The sequence below is a fragment of the Lissotriton vulgaris genome, chromosome 1_1 (genome assembly GCF_964263255.1).
Source record: "Lissotriton vulgaris chromosome 1_1, aLisVul1.2, whole genome shotgun sequence".
NCBI classification, from domain to species: Eukaryota; Metazoa; Chordata; class Amphibia; order Caudata; family Salamandridae; genus Lissotriton; species Lissotriton vulgaris.
Window position 1 is genome coordinate 198,709,736 of NC_141685.1, and position 18,975 is coordinate 198,728,710.

General features: G+C 48.3%; 1 protein-coding gene across 1 annotated transcript in view; it reads right to left on the bottom strand.

Moving 5' to 3' along the window:
- Positions 1 to 444: 444 nt before the first annotated feature.
- The window catches only part of LOC147738171 (uncharacterized), a 29,722-nt gene continuing 11,191 nt past the window's right edge, over positions 445 to 18,975 (bottom strand). Inside the window, exon 2 of the mRNA XM_086952172.1 lies at positions 445 to 2,949. Within this exon, the coding sequence (XP_086808298.1) occupies positions 1,189 to 2,292 (1,104 nt within the window). The 5' untranslated portion in view covers positions 2,293 to 2,949 and the 3' untranslated portion in view covers positions 445 to 1,188. The remainder of the gene's footprint in view (positions 2,950 to 18,975) is intronic.

The window sequence follows — 18,975 nt, forward strand, 5'->3', positions numbered from 1 at the left end:
ATTCCTTGCAGCAAGTGTTTCAGTCTAGCCAACCATACTCTGACAAATGCATGCCAGAGTTTTAATATTTACTAGTTCTTCATTTATTTATGAATAATATGTAGCCATTACTCTTCCACTAAACAGCAATCACACTTCTTTAACCACATGCGTGCAGGATTATTTTTGCGCTGTGCGGCTTTTTTCCAAAAGCTGCGTTACATGACGAGCTCAGCTCGTCACCCGCACACAACCACCGTGGCTGATGACGAGCTGAGCTCGTCATCAGCAGCAAAGGGGTTAATACTGTTGGAAAATACTTTTGAAATGCATGCTCTGAGCATATATAACCCCTTATACGTGTACAGCAAGAGGATTTGTATGGAAGAACTGTTCATCATCATACAATTTTTGGTCAACAGTGAATAACTAACTGCATTGAGACAAAGGACCAGGAGGGTGTATACAATACAGGAACAATAGTTTATTAAAGAAATGTGTAAACAATATAACAAGAATGCAAGTGTGACTTCCTGGAAACATTACACAATATAGTAAAAACAGTTCAGGTGTGTGAGAGGCTAAACCAAGAGGGTTTCTCCTTAACATTCTTAAAGTAACAGCCTTAAGACACATTAATGGGTGACACTCCTGCCATATTCAGCGAACTTGAATAGTTTTGCTTCCCTGTTTGTTAAAAGACCCTTAGGTTTGAGGATCTAACAGAGTTTACAGTAATTACTCTGTGGAATTTCTTATATGTATGTCCACTGATTAGCTCCTAACATTACATTTGTACAAAAGTCAATAATTTCTTTCACCTTGATGATTTTTTGCCATATGTATTCACTGACATAGACTTGCCATTAACCCACAATCACTGCATCATATTTGTTCTCTAAAACTGATAGCTGGCACATTCATCCAATATTTCCTGAATTTTTGGTTTTTTACCTCTTGTGTTTGCTGATTTAAAAGCCTTTCCCAGATTCACTGAATGCATGTCCTTTTCCATTTAGTGCTCTTTGGAGACGGCAATTACAGAAAGCCCACAAACACTACGTTAATGTTTTGTCCACTGTTTACATTTGTGAATTGTACCTTATGGGTTACAGTTCATCCTATATTTGTTGCACATCTGTGTTTTTTTTAATGTATCTGCATGTGGCATTTAGGTGACAATTGAGTAAAGATTTTCCCACAATTGCTTTATGTGTGTGGTTTTTGTACTGTGTGGGTTTTCTCATGGCGCTTTAATGCTGACGAACTAATAAAACCCTTCTCACATGTGTTGCACTTACATGGTTTTTCTCCTGTGTGTGTTCGCTCATGCCACGATAGGGCTGTTGGTCTTTTAAAGCTCTTGCCACATTCATTGCACATGTATGGCTTTACTGAAGTGTGTGTTACCCGATGAATCTTTAAAGCTGACCGATAAGCGAAACTTACCCCACATTCACTGCAAATGTATGGTTTTTCTCCTGTGTGTATTCGCTGATGTACCTTTAGGTATGATGATTCATTAAAACTCTTACAACATATGTTGCATGTATATGGTTTTTCTCCTGTATGTGTTCGCAGATGGACCACTAGTCTTGAAGAGTCAGGAAAGCCCCTCCCACAGTCCTTACATTTATATGGTTTTTCACCAGTGTGTGTTTGCTGATGACGCTTTAGAGTATTTGAATGACTGAAAATTGCACCACATTCACTACACTCGTATGGTTTTTCTCCTGTGTGTATTCGCTCATGGATCTTTAGGTATGATGAGTGATTAAAGCCCTTTCCACAATGATTGCATATCACTGCTTTATGTGTTGCATGCGTTCGCTGGTGAGACCATAGGCTTGATGATGCATTAAAACTCATACCACATTCATTGCACTTATATGGTTTTTCTCCTGTGTGTGTTCGCTGATGCAGTCTTAGGTGTGACAACTCATTATAGCTTTTCCCACATTCACTGCATGTGTATGGTTTTTCTTCTTTGTGGGTATGTTGATGCCGTCTTAGGGTTGATCTCAAACGAAAGTTCTTCCCACATTCACTGCATGTGTAAGGTTTTTCCCCTGTGTGTATTCTCTGATGGATCCTTAGGATTGATGACTCCTTAAAGGTCTTCTCACATTCACTGCACATGTATATTTTGTGTCCTATCTGTGTTTGCTGGAGGTACTTTAGGTTTGTTGATGTGACTTTCAAGTTGTTTTCACATTTGGTGCCTTTGCATTGTTTTTCTATTTGAAATTCACAGTCTTGGTTGGCTACATTTATATGTTCTTCCCCCAGCTTAGTATGTTGATGGCTCATCATGATCAATAAACTCTAAATTTACTCTCACATTCACAGGTAAGTGATATTGCAAATAAGAATTTTCAAACAACAGAAAAGATGAATAACTCCTAAATTAAGTCCACAGTCTCGACTTCTCGTTGTGTCTTGTTGTTGACGTTAATTTTTACACAAGAGAAAAATAATTCTGTATATGCTGGCACATTGTTTAGTACTGCACAATGCAGTGCTACATCTTTTACCCTTTAGTTGTCTAGGTTTACAATATATGTGTTCTGCATATTTGAAGGCTTTATCTGGCTTCTATGGTGTGGCAAAAAATGATGATTACATTGACCACAAACATAACATGTAGCAGTACAGCAATGCTGTAACTACCACTGGGAGATCTCAGATCAATGACTGTTGGAAATGGTATGTAGCATATTTGCCTTTTAATTTCATACAGATTTTTCGGTTTTAGTCAGCGGTTGTGATGGTACTCTGACTTATAAATCCGAGTGATTGCTCCAGTAGGTTTCCTAAAGAATGATTATGGTCATGCTTGGGTTACTCGCCCTCTTGTGACACTGCTCTCTTTCTGAAGAGCACCATTGCTTCCAGCCTCTCCTGTGCACATTTCTGATGAGTCGTAGTTTAAGATGCACATAAATCCTCACACTGTAAAGATATAGCGATCTGAAAACATAATACATGGATACATTAAGAGAAAATATTACAACGTCTTATCTTTTAACAAGAACAAAACTATGCATCTAATGACATTTTATGAAATTGGAATAAAGATATTGAACCAGTTTATAAAATCTCAGATTGAAAGCTTTTGGCACAGAACAAAGACAAATAGAGTGAAATTCACTAGCAACAACAATGTAAAAAGTAAGAGAAAATATAAGCACATTGCAATGAACAAATACTTGGAAAATAAGAAGAAAAACCCTGTATCAAAGAGAGAATTAGTTACATGTGCAATCTAGGCACACGAACAACGCAAAAAACCTCTAAATACATGAACAGCATGAGTAAAACAGGAACACAAACTTCTACAATGATGGAGTACTGATCATAGCCCTTACCTACAGGCAAAAACTACTCCTGTTCTGAGAGACTTTCATATGATTAAACCTATGTTCATCCCCTAGCACATTCAGTATTATTAATCGCCACTAAATAACTTACAAAAAAGAAATTCTCTACTTTTGTTCCCATGAAATGCAATTCAATCGTTTTCTTTCAAAAATCAGGGATAACAGATACCAAATCAGTAAAATTTTAGGTATACACAACGGGAAATAATGTAATTTTTTATCTGATCAAAAGTTTACCTTTTTATGAAAGAAAAAGGAGTGGTGCCTCACATTAGGCTGTTTTTTCCAACTAGGACCTCATCACAGTTGCACTTTTAAATTGAAATCCATGTGCAAAACCTATTTAGGTTGGAATCACAATTATATGTGTTGTAATGTTTAGCATACCCAATAATTACTGGGAGAGATGAAGACTGCATGCCTTGTTATATTACAAAAACAACAGTTGATGGACAGAATGCAAAACAATGTCATACATTCACCCCAGTACAGAGATCTGGGCCTAAATCCATCGTTTTTTTGCACTCCACACCACCCCAGTTCAGACGTGGCCATATGCAAATCAGTCTGACCCTGTGCCTCATGGGAACAGTCGGATGCCGGCTGACTCCTGTTTTTTTCCGGCTCCGATGAGTGTTTTTGAAAAAAACGGTTGGAATTATCCGCCCTCGCTCTTCATTCTATTACAGGTATGTCAAGCACTCGCACATGCCGCGTTTATTTTACAATTGATGAGTATCAGTCCTAACATGGGACTGCCCTCGTTGTTTATGCTGAGACCCCTAAACTAATCACTTTGGCTTTGAGATATTTGACAGGGATTTGCCCCGCTTGCAATATTGGGGCCTGTGTTTCACATTATATTGTTCTGTGGACAGTTTTAAATTAACAGATACCTCTTCAAATTCAGTGGACTTTATCCACCAGTCCAAGCATCTTAGGTACTCCTCTGACCTTTATTTACCAGATTAGACACTGGTCTTGATAAAATAATTTGATTGTTTAACCAACAGTGATGTTAAAGGTCCCCTATTCACTGGTTGTCCTTTCTCCTCTGTAGCTCTGCAAATTAATTACGCTGTGATCGACCTGTGACCTCTGCACAGTCCATCATACCTCCACGTCCTGAGCCCAGTTGGGCCATGACTCCATGGTAACTAATCCCTCCAATTTTTATTTTAAATTCCTCATCGTAGTCTAAATCAAATGGCTATGGTGTAATATCATAATAAATATTTACTAACTTATTATTAATTTACCTGACAGGATTGCCCCTTACTTTTCCCTGTTGCATATGTCCTGATGAAGACCCCACCTAAGGACTGAACTTAGCCTACATATAGGGGTCGAAACGTCGACGGCTTTCCTCTTAAACTTCCGGCACAAGCCCTCTACAGTTTTAAATTGACTGTTTTTCTGCTGAAAGTTCATCTGCTAAATAATTTACCATTGTGTGCCCTGATTTTTGGGCTTATGTATTTGAATTACTTTGATTTTGTTGGAAACTTTTTGTACTCATCACTTGTTTCCTTAACTGTGTCTATCCCTTCCTTACACTCCCTTGAGCACTTTCCCTTCCCTTCCCCCTTTTTCTGGGGCTAAAAAATTGTTTGATTGTGCTACTACCTTATGGTATTGCTAATAAATTACAGTACCTAGATTGAATCTTTTTTGTGTATCTCTTGTTCTATGAAATTGTTTAAACAATAATTGTTGGTTGTTTGACACAACACGTCTCTCTTGCGGGGACCCCCCTTTATATGTACTAGATATCGCCCAGGTCCCCGCGACTGCATGGGTTCAACCCCCCCTTTTTTGTAATGTCATGGGAACAGTCCAGCCCGAACTGCCAAGCCATGCCTTCCCTGGACCGGAAACAAGCTTCCGAGGACCGGTTTCTGGCATTCCAGCCGTCTTCAGCCCGGCTTGCTTGAATCCAGTGGTGTGGAGAGCATGGGACTCACGTCTGAGCATACCCATCCCACTCGGGGTGACAAATGCAAAAACCACAGTTGATGGACAGAATGCAGAACAATGTCATACATTTACCCCAGTACAGAGACCTGGGCCTAAATCCATAATTTTTTTGTTATATTACAGCACATCAAATTCGTAAGCACCAAAATTCGTTTTTATGCCCCATTTTGAAAGTACATTTTTTTTTCAACACTCTTTTTATTGAGTCAGCAGATATAGTAATAGCAAGCATTACAAAGTAATGAAAACATACAGTAGTCAATATACTGATTTCTATGCAGGTGACAATTATATAGCATTTGTAGAACAAGAAAGTAACGCATTCAGGTTAGTAAACGACAGTCCCAAACATTTATAATATTTGTGTTGCATACTGCAGAAAAAAAACTCTGGTCAAGCCCATCAAGCCTATCTATGTACATCATACCTAATTGAACAACCATACTGTCCTGTGCTGTCTCTCTATGTGGTTTCAACTTCTGCAGGTTCTAATAAGAGGCCCCTAAAATCCGCCCATCGTTTCCATATTCTACAGTGTTTCTGAGGGTACCCTCGCGCTTTAAAGATGGGCTGCTCCTGACCCATACACCAGTCGAGACCCGCCATCCAAGCACTCAATGTAGGTGGAGCCAATGTAGGTGGAGCTGGATCCTTCCATGCCCTTGCAATATCCCTTTTAGCTGGGGAAAGACCCAAAAACAGTACACGTATTTTATCGATGTTACCCTCAATTTTGTCTGTGATGTGCAGAAGAACGAGCCTGGGAGAGAGAGGTTTGACCCAACCTAACACTTCAGATAAGCAGCAAATAACCCCCCCCCCTCCAAAACTGGCCCAGTGCATTAAAGCTCCAAGTTGTATGCATTAATGTACCCTCCTCATTACCACATCCTAGACACATAGTGGAGTCAATCAATCCCGCCCTCCACAGTCGATATCTAGTGAAATAGGCGTATCCAATTTAAGTATTTACACCGTGCTAAAGACAGGATGCAGTTGCAGCGGCGCTCGGGGGCTCCAGGGTTTCTCTCCAGTCATTGCTGTCTAAGAGACCCAAGTCCGTCTGCCATTTATCCTGGAGGGGATCTGAAGTTGTGGAGTTGGGGATTCGAAAGGACGCTTACTGACCTCTTGCCGCCTCGGACCATTTCCTGCAACGGACCTTCTTCAACAGCTAGCGGAACCCGCTTCGCGGGTCCCGCGTCGCAGGAGGGAGCTCTCGGAGGCAACTGCACGTGTTGGGCGGTGAGTGTGTGACAGGGCTGCGAGCAGCGACCCGGACTCAGTTTCCCAAGAGTCCCGGGTTGCCCAGGCCGATTCCAGCTGGCCCGCTCTCCCTGACCGCCCCGCCCAGCCCCACCTGCCTCATATTCCGCAGCGATCTGCAACCTCGCTGGGATTCGAAAGGACGCTTACTGACCTCTTGCCGCCTCGGACCATTTCCTGCAACGGACCTTCTTCAACAGCTAGCGGAACCCGCTTCGCGGGTCCCGCGTCGCAGGAGGGAGCTCTCGGAGGCAACTGCACGTGTTGGGCGGTGAGTGTGTGACAGGGCTGCGAGCAGCGACCCGGACTCAGTTTCCCAAGAGTCCCGGGTTGCCCAGGCCGATTCCAGCTGGCCCGCTCTCCCTGACCGCCCCGCCCAGCCCCACCTGCCTCATATTCCGCAGCGATCTGCAACCTCGCTGGGATTCGAAAGGACGCTTACTGACCTCTTGCCGCCTCGGACCATTTCCTGCAACGGACCTTCTTCAACAGCTAGCGGAACCCGCTTCGCGGGTCCCGCGTCGCAGGAGGGAGCTCTCGGAGGCAACTGCACGTGTTGGGCGGTGAGTGTGTGACAGGGCTGCGAGCAGCGACCCGGACTCAGTTTCCCAAGAGTCCCGGGTTGCCCAGGCCGATTCCAGCTGGCCCGCTCTCCCTGACCGCCCCGCCCAGCCCCACCGGCCTCATATTCCGCAGCGATCTGCAACCTCGCTGGGATTCGAAAGGACGCTTACTGACCTCTTGCCGCCTCGGACCATTTCCTGCAACGGACCTTCTTCAACAGCTAGCGGAACCCGCTTCGCGGGTCCCGCGTCGCAGGAGGGAGCTCTCGGAGGCAACTGCACGTGTTGGGCGGTGAGTGTGTGACAGGGCTGCGAGCAGCGACCCGGACTCAGTTTCCCAAGAGTCCCGGGTTGCCCAGGCCGATTCCAGCTGGCCCGCTCTCCCTGACCGCCCCGCCCAGCCCCACCTGCCTCATATTCCGCAGCGATCTGCAACCTCGCTGGGATTCGAAAGGACGCTTACTGACCTCTTGCCGCCTCGGACCATTTCCTGCAACGGACCTTCTTCAACAGCTAGCGGAACCCGCTTCGCGGGTCCCGCGTCGCAGGAGGGAGCTCTCGGAGGCAACTGCACGTGTTGGGCGGTGAGTGTGTGACAGGGCTGCGAGCAGCGACCCGGACTCAGTTTCCCAAGAGTCCCGGGTTGCCCAGGCCGATTCCAGCTGGCCCTCTCTCCCTGACCGCCCCGCCCAGCCCCACCTGCCTCATATTCCACAGCGATTTCCAGAGACTCCTCCCCTTAGCTACAATATAAACAACAGAGCTCCCAGCAGCGCGGGAGCGCCGGGAGAAGCCCGGGACAAGGGCGGGGCCGTCTAAGGCCGTCCAAGGCCGAACAAGGTCGGGCCGGGGCTACCTCCCTTTCATTAGTGATCCCAGATTCTTCCTTTATCAATTTTAACTAATTACTTATAAGTTTTGGCACTATAAATTGTGCCTTTTCCATAATTCTTATGATGTCCACACGCTCAGGGAAGGGCAGACAGATCACCGTTAAAACAAACAATGGCAAAGCCACTGGAACTTTGGACGACTTTATAAGCCGGGCAACTGGAATTTTAGAAAAGGAAATTGCCCTCACAGAAAAGCGTTTGTCACTTGATCTAATTACAGGAAAATGCTCATCCTTTGGGCAATATTGCATCGAAAACTACCCCCACCAAACTACCTACTCCTGAGCAAAGTCTAGTTTGTTCTGATAGTAATCTGGAGGCCAGCCCAAATCTAGTGACAATCCCTGATTCACAGACAGTCTTGATAGCAGATCCAGGGGATTCCCAAGTTGAAGCACCTATACTCACTCCCATACCCATTTCACCAGATATTACGGGGGAAAATGTGATAGATAGCAACCCGAGTAATTTAAGTAATAATGGGCCTACCCTTACACAAGACCAGATAGTGGTATCTGAGCAGGAACCTCACAACCCAAATAAACGTAAGAGAGGTGGCACCCATAGGAAAGGAGTAAAATCTAAGTTAGCGAAGTCAGTACCATCTAAAACCCTAACAATCCCTACCAAGCAAAAGGGCCCCCAATTAGCTGACTTGGGACAGAAAATCTTCTCTTTCAACACCAACAACAATGACCGCCTTCTGGGGGAAATTGAGAAATTAGTCCAGATGCTCTTGTTACCTGTTTTAGAGAAAATTCAGATTGTCAATCTAAAATTAGATCAACTGGAACACATTATTTCCCTTAATACCAATTCTCTTGAAACTCTAGCAATTAAGAAAAAATCATCTGAAGAGGGGGGTATAAATAATAAGAATAAAAATGCTAATGTTAACAACAGTGATCCAAAAAAGGGGGGAGAGAACAAAAATATGAATAAAAATTCTAAAACGCCTATAACTGGTAATCCTAAGGTGGTACCGGTCCCTCCAGCCCGAACCAAACCTATACCACAACCCCGTTCCAAACCTGTTTTGGTGGATACTGCAGGGACATCTGGTCAAAAAATGGGTAATGTGGCATCAACGAGAGAAGCCACTACCCCCAAACAGGGAAGTACACAAGGGCCAAAACAAACAGGTTTACAGGGTCCCGTAAAAAACACAAAAAGCATTGATAGCGAGAGAGTATATAGAAAGAAACCACCACCTTTGAACCTGCCACCAGATTCAGCCCCTTTTATGGTAATACTTACTGGAGTACCCCCACTTCTTCCCAATAAAATGGAATCAACTCAGGAACTAAGAAACAAAATAACACATTGGCTCAACATTAACAGACCACTCCCCCCTGATTCTAAAACAAATATACTTAGTGTACGTAGAGTCCCCTGGGTGGGCCCGAGTGAGAAGGATCTCGAGGGGGATTGTATCTTGATTAACTTTAGTAACACCTGGGTAAAAGATATCATCTGTAGTAAACCGAGATTTGCTAGAGTTGGGGATATCCAGTGTATAGGTCTGGAGTATTTCTACCCAAGTCTGAATTTTGTACCCCAAACCCTCCCTTATAAGAATGCTAGGCAGGTATTTAACAATGAAATGTATCCTATGTGGGCCCACAGAAATAGGGCCATATGGCCAAGTCAGAATAACTGGGGACCCCCCCAACAGAGTGATGCCTTCTCCTGGGGCCCAATCCATAGCAACAACAATTACTCTTTGCAACCTTGGCATAACAACCTAAGACCAAGATATCAGGGAGAAGATTATGTAGGATGGCCCCCAAATAATGTTCCCTTAAGAAACCGCTTTAACCCACTTGTAGGTATGGAAGAGATAGATTGACCATCACAAGATCCTCCTAGGATTACTAATAATCTAGCAATAGGAGAGCCCAGCCAGACGGAGAAGGGGGAAAGTGGTAATGACAACTCACGGGTGATTGCTCCCACCGATGATGACCGTACTTCCAATGCTCAAGTTCTTAAGGTATTTCCTACTAAAGAATGTGATTTAAGTCCAATCCTTTTTGGGAATAACCTGGAAGTAGTAACGGAACCAGACAGGAAAAATAAAAATGATCAAAAGATGGGCTTAATTTCGTGGAACATTGCTGGACTTGCATCAAGACTGGAGGACGAGGCATGGCTGGACTTTGTGGGTGATTGTGACATCCTGTGCCTGCAGGAAACATGGAGCCGAACCGCCCAGAGCATGGAGGGTTTTCAAGCTTTTAACACCTTAGCAACACCCTCTCAAATGGGCAGGGCAAAAGGTGGTTTAATGTCAGCAACCTCCTTAAAATTGTGTAAACTTGCGGCTTCTATAATAATTGACTCACCATGGTTTCAAGTGTTAATGCTGGTCAATTTGTTCCCTGAACCATTGTTGTTGATCAACTGGTACTACAATATTTTTGACAACAATGAGACAACTGTAATTTCAGAATTAGAAAGGGCCATAGCTAGGGTACGCCAAGAACAACCCCAACTATTTGTTATCTGGTTGGGAGACTTTAACTGCTCACTATGTGACCATGGGGATTCAAAGGTGTGTGGTTTGACCGACTCACATGACCAACCGCTGTTACATTTCAAACACACACCCCAAGGGGATGCGTTAAATAACATCATTATTTTAAACGATTTATGCATAGTGGAGCCCTGGGTTGGCCCAAACTCTGTTCCTATACCGACGTTTCAGGGAACCAGGGGCACTATGAGTTTTATCGACTTTGTAATTGTCTCTAGTGGGCACCTTTCCTATGTTGACAAGCTGGAAGTAATTCCTAACGCTGCCAGTGACCACAATCCTCTAATTCTAACCTTGTCTTGTCCGGTTAAACCCAAACATTCTGTCTGGGAGCAACCGGTAAAGTATAGTAAAAATCAAGGTATTACCCTTAAATGGGGCAAAATAGATGCGGTGGGTCTTGAGGCAGAGATCCTAAATGGATATAGTGCTGAATATGAGGCCTGCCTCATACCTACAACCAGTCCAGAAGAGGTTATAGGTAATTTTGAATCCCTATGTGAGCATGTAGCTGAACGCCTAATAAAACCAATTGGTAAAAATAAAAAGTCAGGCCCCAGATGGTTTGATGCTGCATGTTCAGCAACGCACAGGTCGCTGAAAGCAGCATTAAAACAAAAACCTAGGGACACAGAATCGGTTAGAGCAGCTAGACTGGCTTATAAAGAAGCTATTAAATCAAGGAAGTTGGGCTTAAAAAAATCAAGCCTGGGAAGATCTAGAAAAGTCAACGGAATTAAAGGATAGCAGGCTTTTCTGGGAAGTCATCAATCGCCCCCTCTTTGTAAATAATGGTATGGATAATATCGTGATGGAGATTGACTGTGAATCATGGGAAATTCACTTTGGGAACATTTTTAATCCTCATAAAATCCAACCGAATGAGATATCGTCAGGAGATGTAAGGGCATCTGTGGTTTCCCAATCTTCCCTTTCCCTGAGTTTATCGTTGACTCTGCAAGAAGTGGAGGATGCGCTTTTAAAGGGCACACCACTAAAAGCACCTGGCCCCGACCGAGTACCCTTGGACTTTTTTAAGCACAACGTCAAGGTCTGGGCACCTGTGCTGTTGAATGTTTTTAAAGCAGTTGTCACTAGCCATATTCCGGCATCATGGAAGGAGGCAGTGGTGGTGCCAATTTTTAAGAAGGGCGATAGATCAGACCCCCGATGCTATCGCCCAATTTCATTAATTGATGCATCATGCAAGATTTTGGGCAGGGTTATTTTAGAAAGATTAGAATCATGGGCGGACTCGGTGGGTCTCATTGTGAATTCCCAATATGGATTCAGAAAAGGCAAAGGCACTGTTGAACAGTGCCTTAATCTGGCCCTAATTATTGGGAAATACACGAAGGCAAGAAAATCTTCAATCCATCTTGCTTTTATGGACCTCTCAAGTGCATTCGACACTGTGTGTCGTAGTAAGTTGTGGCAAATGATGGAGGTCATGGGTTTCGAGGAACCCCTGGTCACTCTTCTTCGCAGACTTCATGAATCTACTACGGTGGCCATAAGGTTTGGGCCAGGGGGAGAGAAAACCAAGTCCATTCCCTCGACCGAGGGCGTCCGACAAGGATGCATATTAGCTCCTTTTTTATTCCTTGTATATACTAATGGCTTGGAAAAATACTTGTTGGACCACTGTCACGATTTTCCAAAAGTCAATGGCAGAAGCATTCCAATGCTTTCCTATGCCGATGATACGGTACTCATGACACTTACAGCAAACAGTATGCAGTACTGCCTTGATGCCTTTCACAAATTTATGTTGGACCTAGACCTTAAAGTAAATTTTGCTAAGTCCTTTATCATGGTCTGTGGCCCCAAGGGCACCAAGAGCAGAAAGTTTGTAGTGAGTAACTCCGTCATTGACAAGGTTGAAAATTTTAATTACTTGGGAAACCTTTTTAATTACAAACTAAGTTGGGCACCGTTAATGAAGACACGAGTCCAGAGTGCTAGTCGCTCAATAGAGGGACTGTTTCGCTTCTGTGGCAAATTAGGCCAAAAACCTATTGTACACTTAAAAACTTTGTATAAAGCTAAATGTCTATCGATTGCTACCTACGGGGCAGGGGTCTGGGGGACAGATAGCCCCGACACGGTACAGATCATGGAAAACAAATTTCTAAAACGTGTCTTGGCCATCCCATCAGGCTCCCCAAACAGATTCGCCCACAATGAATTAGGTTTAAGCTATGTGAGTGACATTATTCGTCTTTCGCCTTTATTGCTATGGGGCAAAATATGGTTATCGGAGGATCTGCAGCTCACTAAAGACATCCTCCAGGACTGTCTAAAATTGTCAAATATGAATCAAATCCCCTGGCTATCTTATGTAAACGAAATGTTCCATAAAATAGGCTTGGGTGATACCTTTGACAATCCTGAAAATATACAGGGAGATATTAAAAATGTAATTAAATCGAATTACTGGAAATCTTCGATTGTAAACTCCATGGACAGCCCCTATGCCCCCAAGGCTGCCTTACAGCACCAGTTTTATCTGACCTTCACAAATCATGTACAATGGCGCTTTTATTTGACAAGATTTAGGCTACACACTTTGCATTTTCTTTTTGCATTTCCCATACAGAGGGGCTGGTGTGAGGAACTCCCCCCTTGCACCTGTAATAATAAAGATAGCCAAAACACAATGCATCTTGTTCTTTTTTGTTCCTTATATAAAGACCCGAGAATCAGGTTTATTAAACCGATTCTCAAGGAAAAACAACTACGCCATTATAAAGAGGGTTACGATTTCTTACTATCTTTGTCATCCCCTACAGTCTGTTGTGCAATGTTGAACTTTATACGAGTGTCACTCCTGATTAGGAAACGGTATGGCTAAACTTTGCCCCAAGAATCAGACTACTTGATATGTACATTTTATATTTCTGCATCGTGATCTTCTCTACTACCTATTTTACTTGTTCTTAAAAACACCCTAGCTCAATGAATTATGCACCACCCAGAAATGATTAACTGAATGTAATAATATGGTTATGTGACTTTACCTGCCAATGAATTTTATAGTGCCATAAACTGTAAAACTGTCTTTCAAAATGAATTTTTAACTGTGTTTTGTAAATGTACTTCTACTTTTATGATTCTCTGTATTGAATCGAATAAAGTTTTGAAATGAAGTTGTGGAAAGATATGTCACTAATGTTTGGTAGATATATGCGGTTTTATGGTCGCACAAGTCCCCTATAAAAACTTTGGCCTCAATAGGGTTGAATTCGAGAAGGGATTCTAGGTTCGTAATATATGGAGAAAAGGCATTTCTCAGTTGCATAGATTTGTAGAATTGAGTAAGTAGCATGTCATATTCATGTCTGAGTTCCTGGCAGGATTTCATTGTGGTGCCATGTAGAACATCACCCAAACTGGATATACCTACAGCGTCCCATTGTTTAAATCATACCAATGCGGTCACCTGTGGCATAAGGCCACTTTGCCAGAGAGGGATCTCCTCCGTCAACTGCCTCCACCACCCCACCCTTCGCAGCAAGTCCGTCCACACCCCGAAGATTACTCAAGTAGCTGGCGGCAGCTCACGCAGCTCTCTCAGCGTATAGAGCAGTCTGTGATAGTTCGGGTCGTTGCTAATTCCATACCACCAGTCGTTTAGGACCAAAATGTGGGATGCTGCATGATACGATTGAATATCGGGGGTCGCTATACCCCCACAGTAGGTTGACTGAAAGTATGTTGTAAGTGGTACCCTAGCAGCCTGATCGAGATCTCAATCTGAAAAGGGTGGTTTTGTAGTTGGTAGAGGAGGCAAAGGAGAGACACCATTTTGAATATTGCCGAACTGTCCAATATGGAGGGGGCATACGCGTCCAAGACTCCATCTCTGTTTGAGTGCACATCCAGATGGGGGCAATGTTTTTTTTCCAATGACACTGATTGAGTGCCTGAGATGTACGCCCCAAGATATTTCAGTCCGGTTGTGGCCAAAGTTACTTCTGCCGTCCAGGTGCCCATGTCCAAACCCCCATGGATAGGCCAGAGAATAGATTTCTTTGTGTTCAAATACAGGCCAGTGCGCTGGCCAAAAATCTGCATGACGCGGAAAATATGTGGTTCCTTCCGATGGGGATCCATCAGAAAAAACAGGACATCATCCGCATACAGAGCAATCCAATCTGAGTACTCCCACCATTCAAAGCCCATTACCTGTGCATTAATACGAACCCAAGCGTCTAATGGTTCCATAACTAAGGCAAATAGATATGGGGAGAGAGGGCACCCCTGCCAGGCACCGCGTTCTATAGAGAAACGATCGGATACCGTACCCGCTATTCTGATCAAGGCCGAGAGGTCAGAATATAAAAGTCTAATATAGAACATAAGGCGCGGGCCTATGTTTAGGTGTTGCAAAAGACCAAACAGATAGGTCCAACCCAGCGAGTCAAATGCTCTGTCAACATCTGCTAAGAGCAACCACCGGCAGCAGGGGGTGAGAGCCTGGGTGAGGTGGGCGGGCAGCAGGGAGTGAGAGCCCGGGTGAGGTGGGAGGGCTGCAGGGAGTGAGAGCCCGGCTGAGGTGGGAGGGCAGCAGGGAGTGAGAGCCCGGCTGAGGTGGGAGAGCAGAGCAGGGAGTGAGAGCCTGGGTGAGGTAGGAGGGCAGCAGGGAGTGAGAGCCCGGCTGAGGTGGGAGAGCAGAGCAGGGAGTGAGAGCCTGGGTGAGGTAGGAGGGCAGCAGGGAGTGAGAGCCCGGGTGAGGTAGGAGGGCAGCAGGGAGTGAGAGCCTGGGTGAGGTGGGAGAGCAGCAGGGAGTGAGAGCCCCGGTGAGGGGGGAGGGCAGCAGGGAGTGAGAGCCTGGGTGAGGTGGGAGAGTAGCAGGGAGTGAGAGCCCGGCTGAGGTGGGAGGGCAGCAGGGAGTGGGAGACCGGCTGAGGTGAGAGAGCAGAGCAGGGAGTGAGAGCCTGGGTGAGGTAGGAGGGCAGCAGGGAGTGAGAGCCCGGGTGAGGTAGGAGGGCAGCAGGGAGTGAGAGCCTGGGTGAGGTGGGAGAGCAGCAGGGAGTGAGAGCCCCGGTGAGGGGGGAGGGCAGCAGGGAGTGAGAGCCCCGGTGAGGGGGGAGGGCAGCAGGGAGTGAGAGCCCGGGTGAGGGGGGAGGGCAGCAGGGAGTGGGAGACCGGGTGAGGGAGGTGGGAGGGCAGCAGGGAGTGAGAGCCTGGGTGAGGGAGGTGGGAGGGCAGCAGGGAGTGAGAGCCTGAGTGAGGTAGGAGGGCAGCAGGGAATGAGAGCCTGAGTGAGGTGGGAGAGCAGCAGGGAGTGAGAGCCTGGGTTAGGGGGGAGGGCAGCAGGGAGTGAGAGCCTGGGTGAGGTGGGAGAGCAGCAGGGAGTGAGAGCCCAGGTGAGGGGGGAGGGCAGCAGGGAGTGGGAGCCCGGGTGAGGGAGGTGGGAGGGCAGCAGGGAGTGAGAGCCTGGGTGAGGGAGGTGGGAGGACAGCAGGGAGTGAGAGCCTGAGTGAGGTAGGAGGGCAGCAGGGAATGAGAGCCTGGGTGAGGTGGGAGAGCAGCAGGGAGTGAGAGCCTGGGTTAGGGGGGAGGGCAGCAGGGAGTGAGAGCCTGGGTGAGGTGGGAGGGCAGCAGGGAGTGAGAGCCTGAGTGAGGTAGGAGGGCAGCAGGGAATGAGAGCCTGGGTGAGGTGGGAGAGCAGCAGGGAGTGAGAGCCCGGGTTAGGGGGGAGGGCAGCAGGGAGTGAGAGCCCAGGTGAGGGGGGAGGGCAGCAGGGAGTGGGAGCCCGGGTGAGGGAGGTGGGAGGGCAGCAGGGAGTGAGAGCCTGGGTGAGGGAGGTGGGAGGGCAGCAGGGAGTGAGAGCCTGGGTGAGGTGGGAGGGCAGCAGGGAGTGAGAGCCCGGCTGAGGTGGGAGGGCAGCAGGGAGTGAGAGCCCGGGTGAAGGGGAGGGCAGCAGGGAGTAAGAGCCTGGGTGAGGGGGGGAGGGCAGCAGGGAGTGAGAGCCTGGGTGAGGTGGGAGGGCAGCAGGGAGTAAGAGCCCGGCTGAGGTGGGAGGGCAGCAGGGAGTGAGAGCCTGGGTGAGGGAGGTGGGAGGGCAGAAGGGAGTGAGAGCCTGGGTGAGGTGGGAGGGCAGCAGGGAGTGAGAGCCCGGCTGAGGTGGGAGGGCAGCAGGGAATGAGAGCCCGGCTGAGGTGGGAGGGCAGCAGGGAGTGAGAGCCCAGGGGAGGGAGGTGGGGGGGCAGCAGGGAGTGAGAGCCTGGGTGAGGGAGGTGGGAGGGCAGCAGGGAGTGAGAGCCTGGGTGAGGGAGGTGGGAGGGCAGCAGGGAGTGAGAGCCTGGGTGAGGGAGGTGGGAGGGCAGAAGGGAGTGAGAGCCCGGGTGAGGTGGGAGGGCAGCAGGGAGTGAGAGCCCGGCTGAGGTGGGAGGGCAGCAGGGAGTGAGAGCCCGGCTGAGGTGGGAGGGCAGCAGGGAGTGAGAGCCCGGCTGAGGTGGGAGGGCAGCAGGGAGTGAGAGCCCGGCTGAGGTGGGAGGGTAGCAGGGAGTGAGAGCCCGGCTGAGGTGGGAGGGCAGCAGGGAGTGAGAGCCCGGGTGAGGGAGGTGGGAGGGCAGCAGGGAGTGAGAGCCCGGGTGAGGTGGGAGGGCAGCAGGGAGTGAGAGCCCGGGTGAGGGAGGTGGGGGGGCAGCAGGGAGTGAGAGCCTGTGGGAGGGCTAGCAGGGAGTGAGAGCCTGGGTGAGGGAGGTGGGAGGGCAGCAGGGAGTGAGAGCCTGGGTGAGGTGGGAGGGCAGCAGGGAGTGAGAGCCCGGGTGAGGTGGGAGAGCAGCAGGGAGTGAGAGCCCGGCTGAGGTGGGAGAGCAGCAGGGAGTGAGAGCCCAGGGGAGGTGGGAGGGCAGCATGGAGTGAGAGCCTTGGTGAGGGAGGTGGGAGGGCAGCAGGGAGTGAGAGCCTGGGTGAGGTGGGAGAGCAGCAGGGAGTGAGAGCCCGGGTGAGGGGGGAGGGCAGCAGGGAGTGAGAGCCTTGGTGAGGGAGGTGGGAGGGCAGCAGGGAGTGAGAGCCTGGGTGAGGGAGGTGGGAGGGCAGCAGGGAGGGAGAGCCTGGGTGAGGGAGGTGGGCAGGCAGCAGGGAGTGAGAGCCTGGGTGAGGTGGGAGGGCAGCAGGGAGTGAGAGCCCGGCTGAGGTGGGAGGACAGAGCAGGGAGTGAGAGCCTGGGTGAGGTGGGAGGGCAGCAGAGAATGAGAGCCTGGGTGAGGTGGGAGGGCAGCAGGGAGTGAGATCCCGGGTGAGGGCAGCAGGGAGTGGGAGCCCGGGTGAGGGAGGTGGGAGGGCAGCAGGGAGTGAGAGCCTGGGTGAAGTGGGAGGGCAGCAGCGAGTGAGAGCCTGGCTGAGGTGGGAGGGCAGCAGGGAGTGAGAGCCCGGCTGAGGTGGGAGGGCAGCAGGGAGTGAGAGCCCGGCTGAGGTGGGAAGGCAGCAGGGAGTGAGAGTCTGGGTGAGGTGGGAGGGCAGCAGGGAGTGAGAGCCCGGCTGAGGTGGGAAGGCAGCAGGGAGTGAGAGTCTGGGTGAGGTGGGAGGGAAGCAGGGAGTGAGAGCCCGGGTGAGGGCAGCAGGGAGTGAGAGCCCGGGTGAAGGGGGAGGGCAGCAGGGAGTGAGAGCCCGGGTGAGGGGGGGAGGGCAGCAGGGAGTGAAAGCCTGGGTGAGGTGGGAGGGCAGCAGGGAATGAGAGCCTGGGTGAGGTGGGAGGACAGAAGGGAGTGAGAGCCTGGGTGAGGGGGGAGGGCAGCAGGGAGTGAGAGCCCAGCTGAGGTGGGAGGGCAGCAGGGAGTGAGAGCAGAGACAGATAGAGGCAGAGACAGATAGAGGTAGAGACTGATAGAGACAGGGGCAGGTAGAGACAGGGGCAGGTAGAGACAGGGGCAGACAGAGCTAGATAGGGTCAAGGACAGAGACAGATCGAGGCAGAGACAGAGGCAGAGACAGATAGAAGCAGAGTCAGAGACAGACAGCGACAGAGACAGACAGTGACAGAGAGAGAGCCAGAGATAGAGACAGAGATCGAGGCAGGGACAGATTGAGACAGAGACAGACAGAGACAGAGATCGAGCAGGGACAGATTGAGACAGAGACAGACAGAAACAGATAGAGGCAGAGACAGACAGAGATAGAGACCAAGAGAGATAGATGTAGAGGCAGAGACAGGGACAGACAGAGACCGATACAGGCAGAGACCGATAGAGGCAGAGACAGATAGAGGTAGAGGCAGACAACGATAGATACAGACAAAGAGTGAGACAGAGAGAGAGACTAATAGAGACAGAGATAGAGGCAGGTACAGATTTAGACAGGGACAGACAGAGACAGACAGAGATAGAGACCAAGAGAGATAGAGGTAGAGACAGAGGCAGAGACAGAGA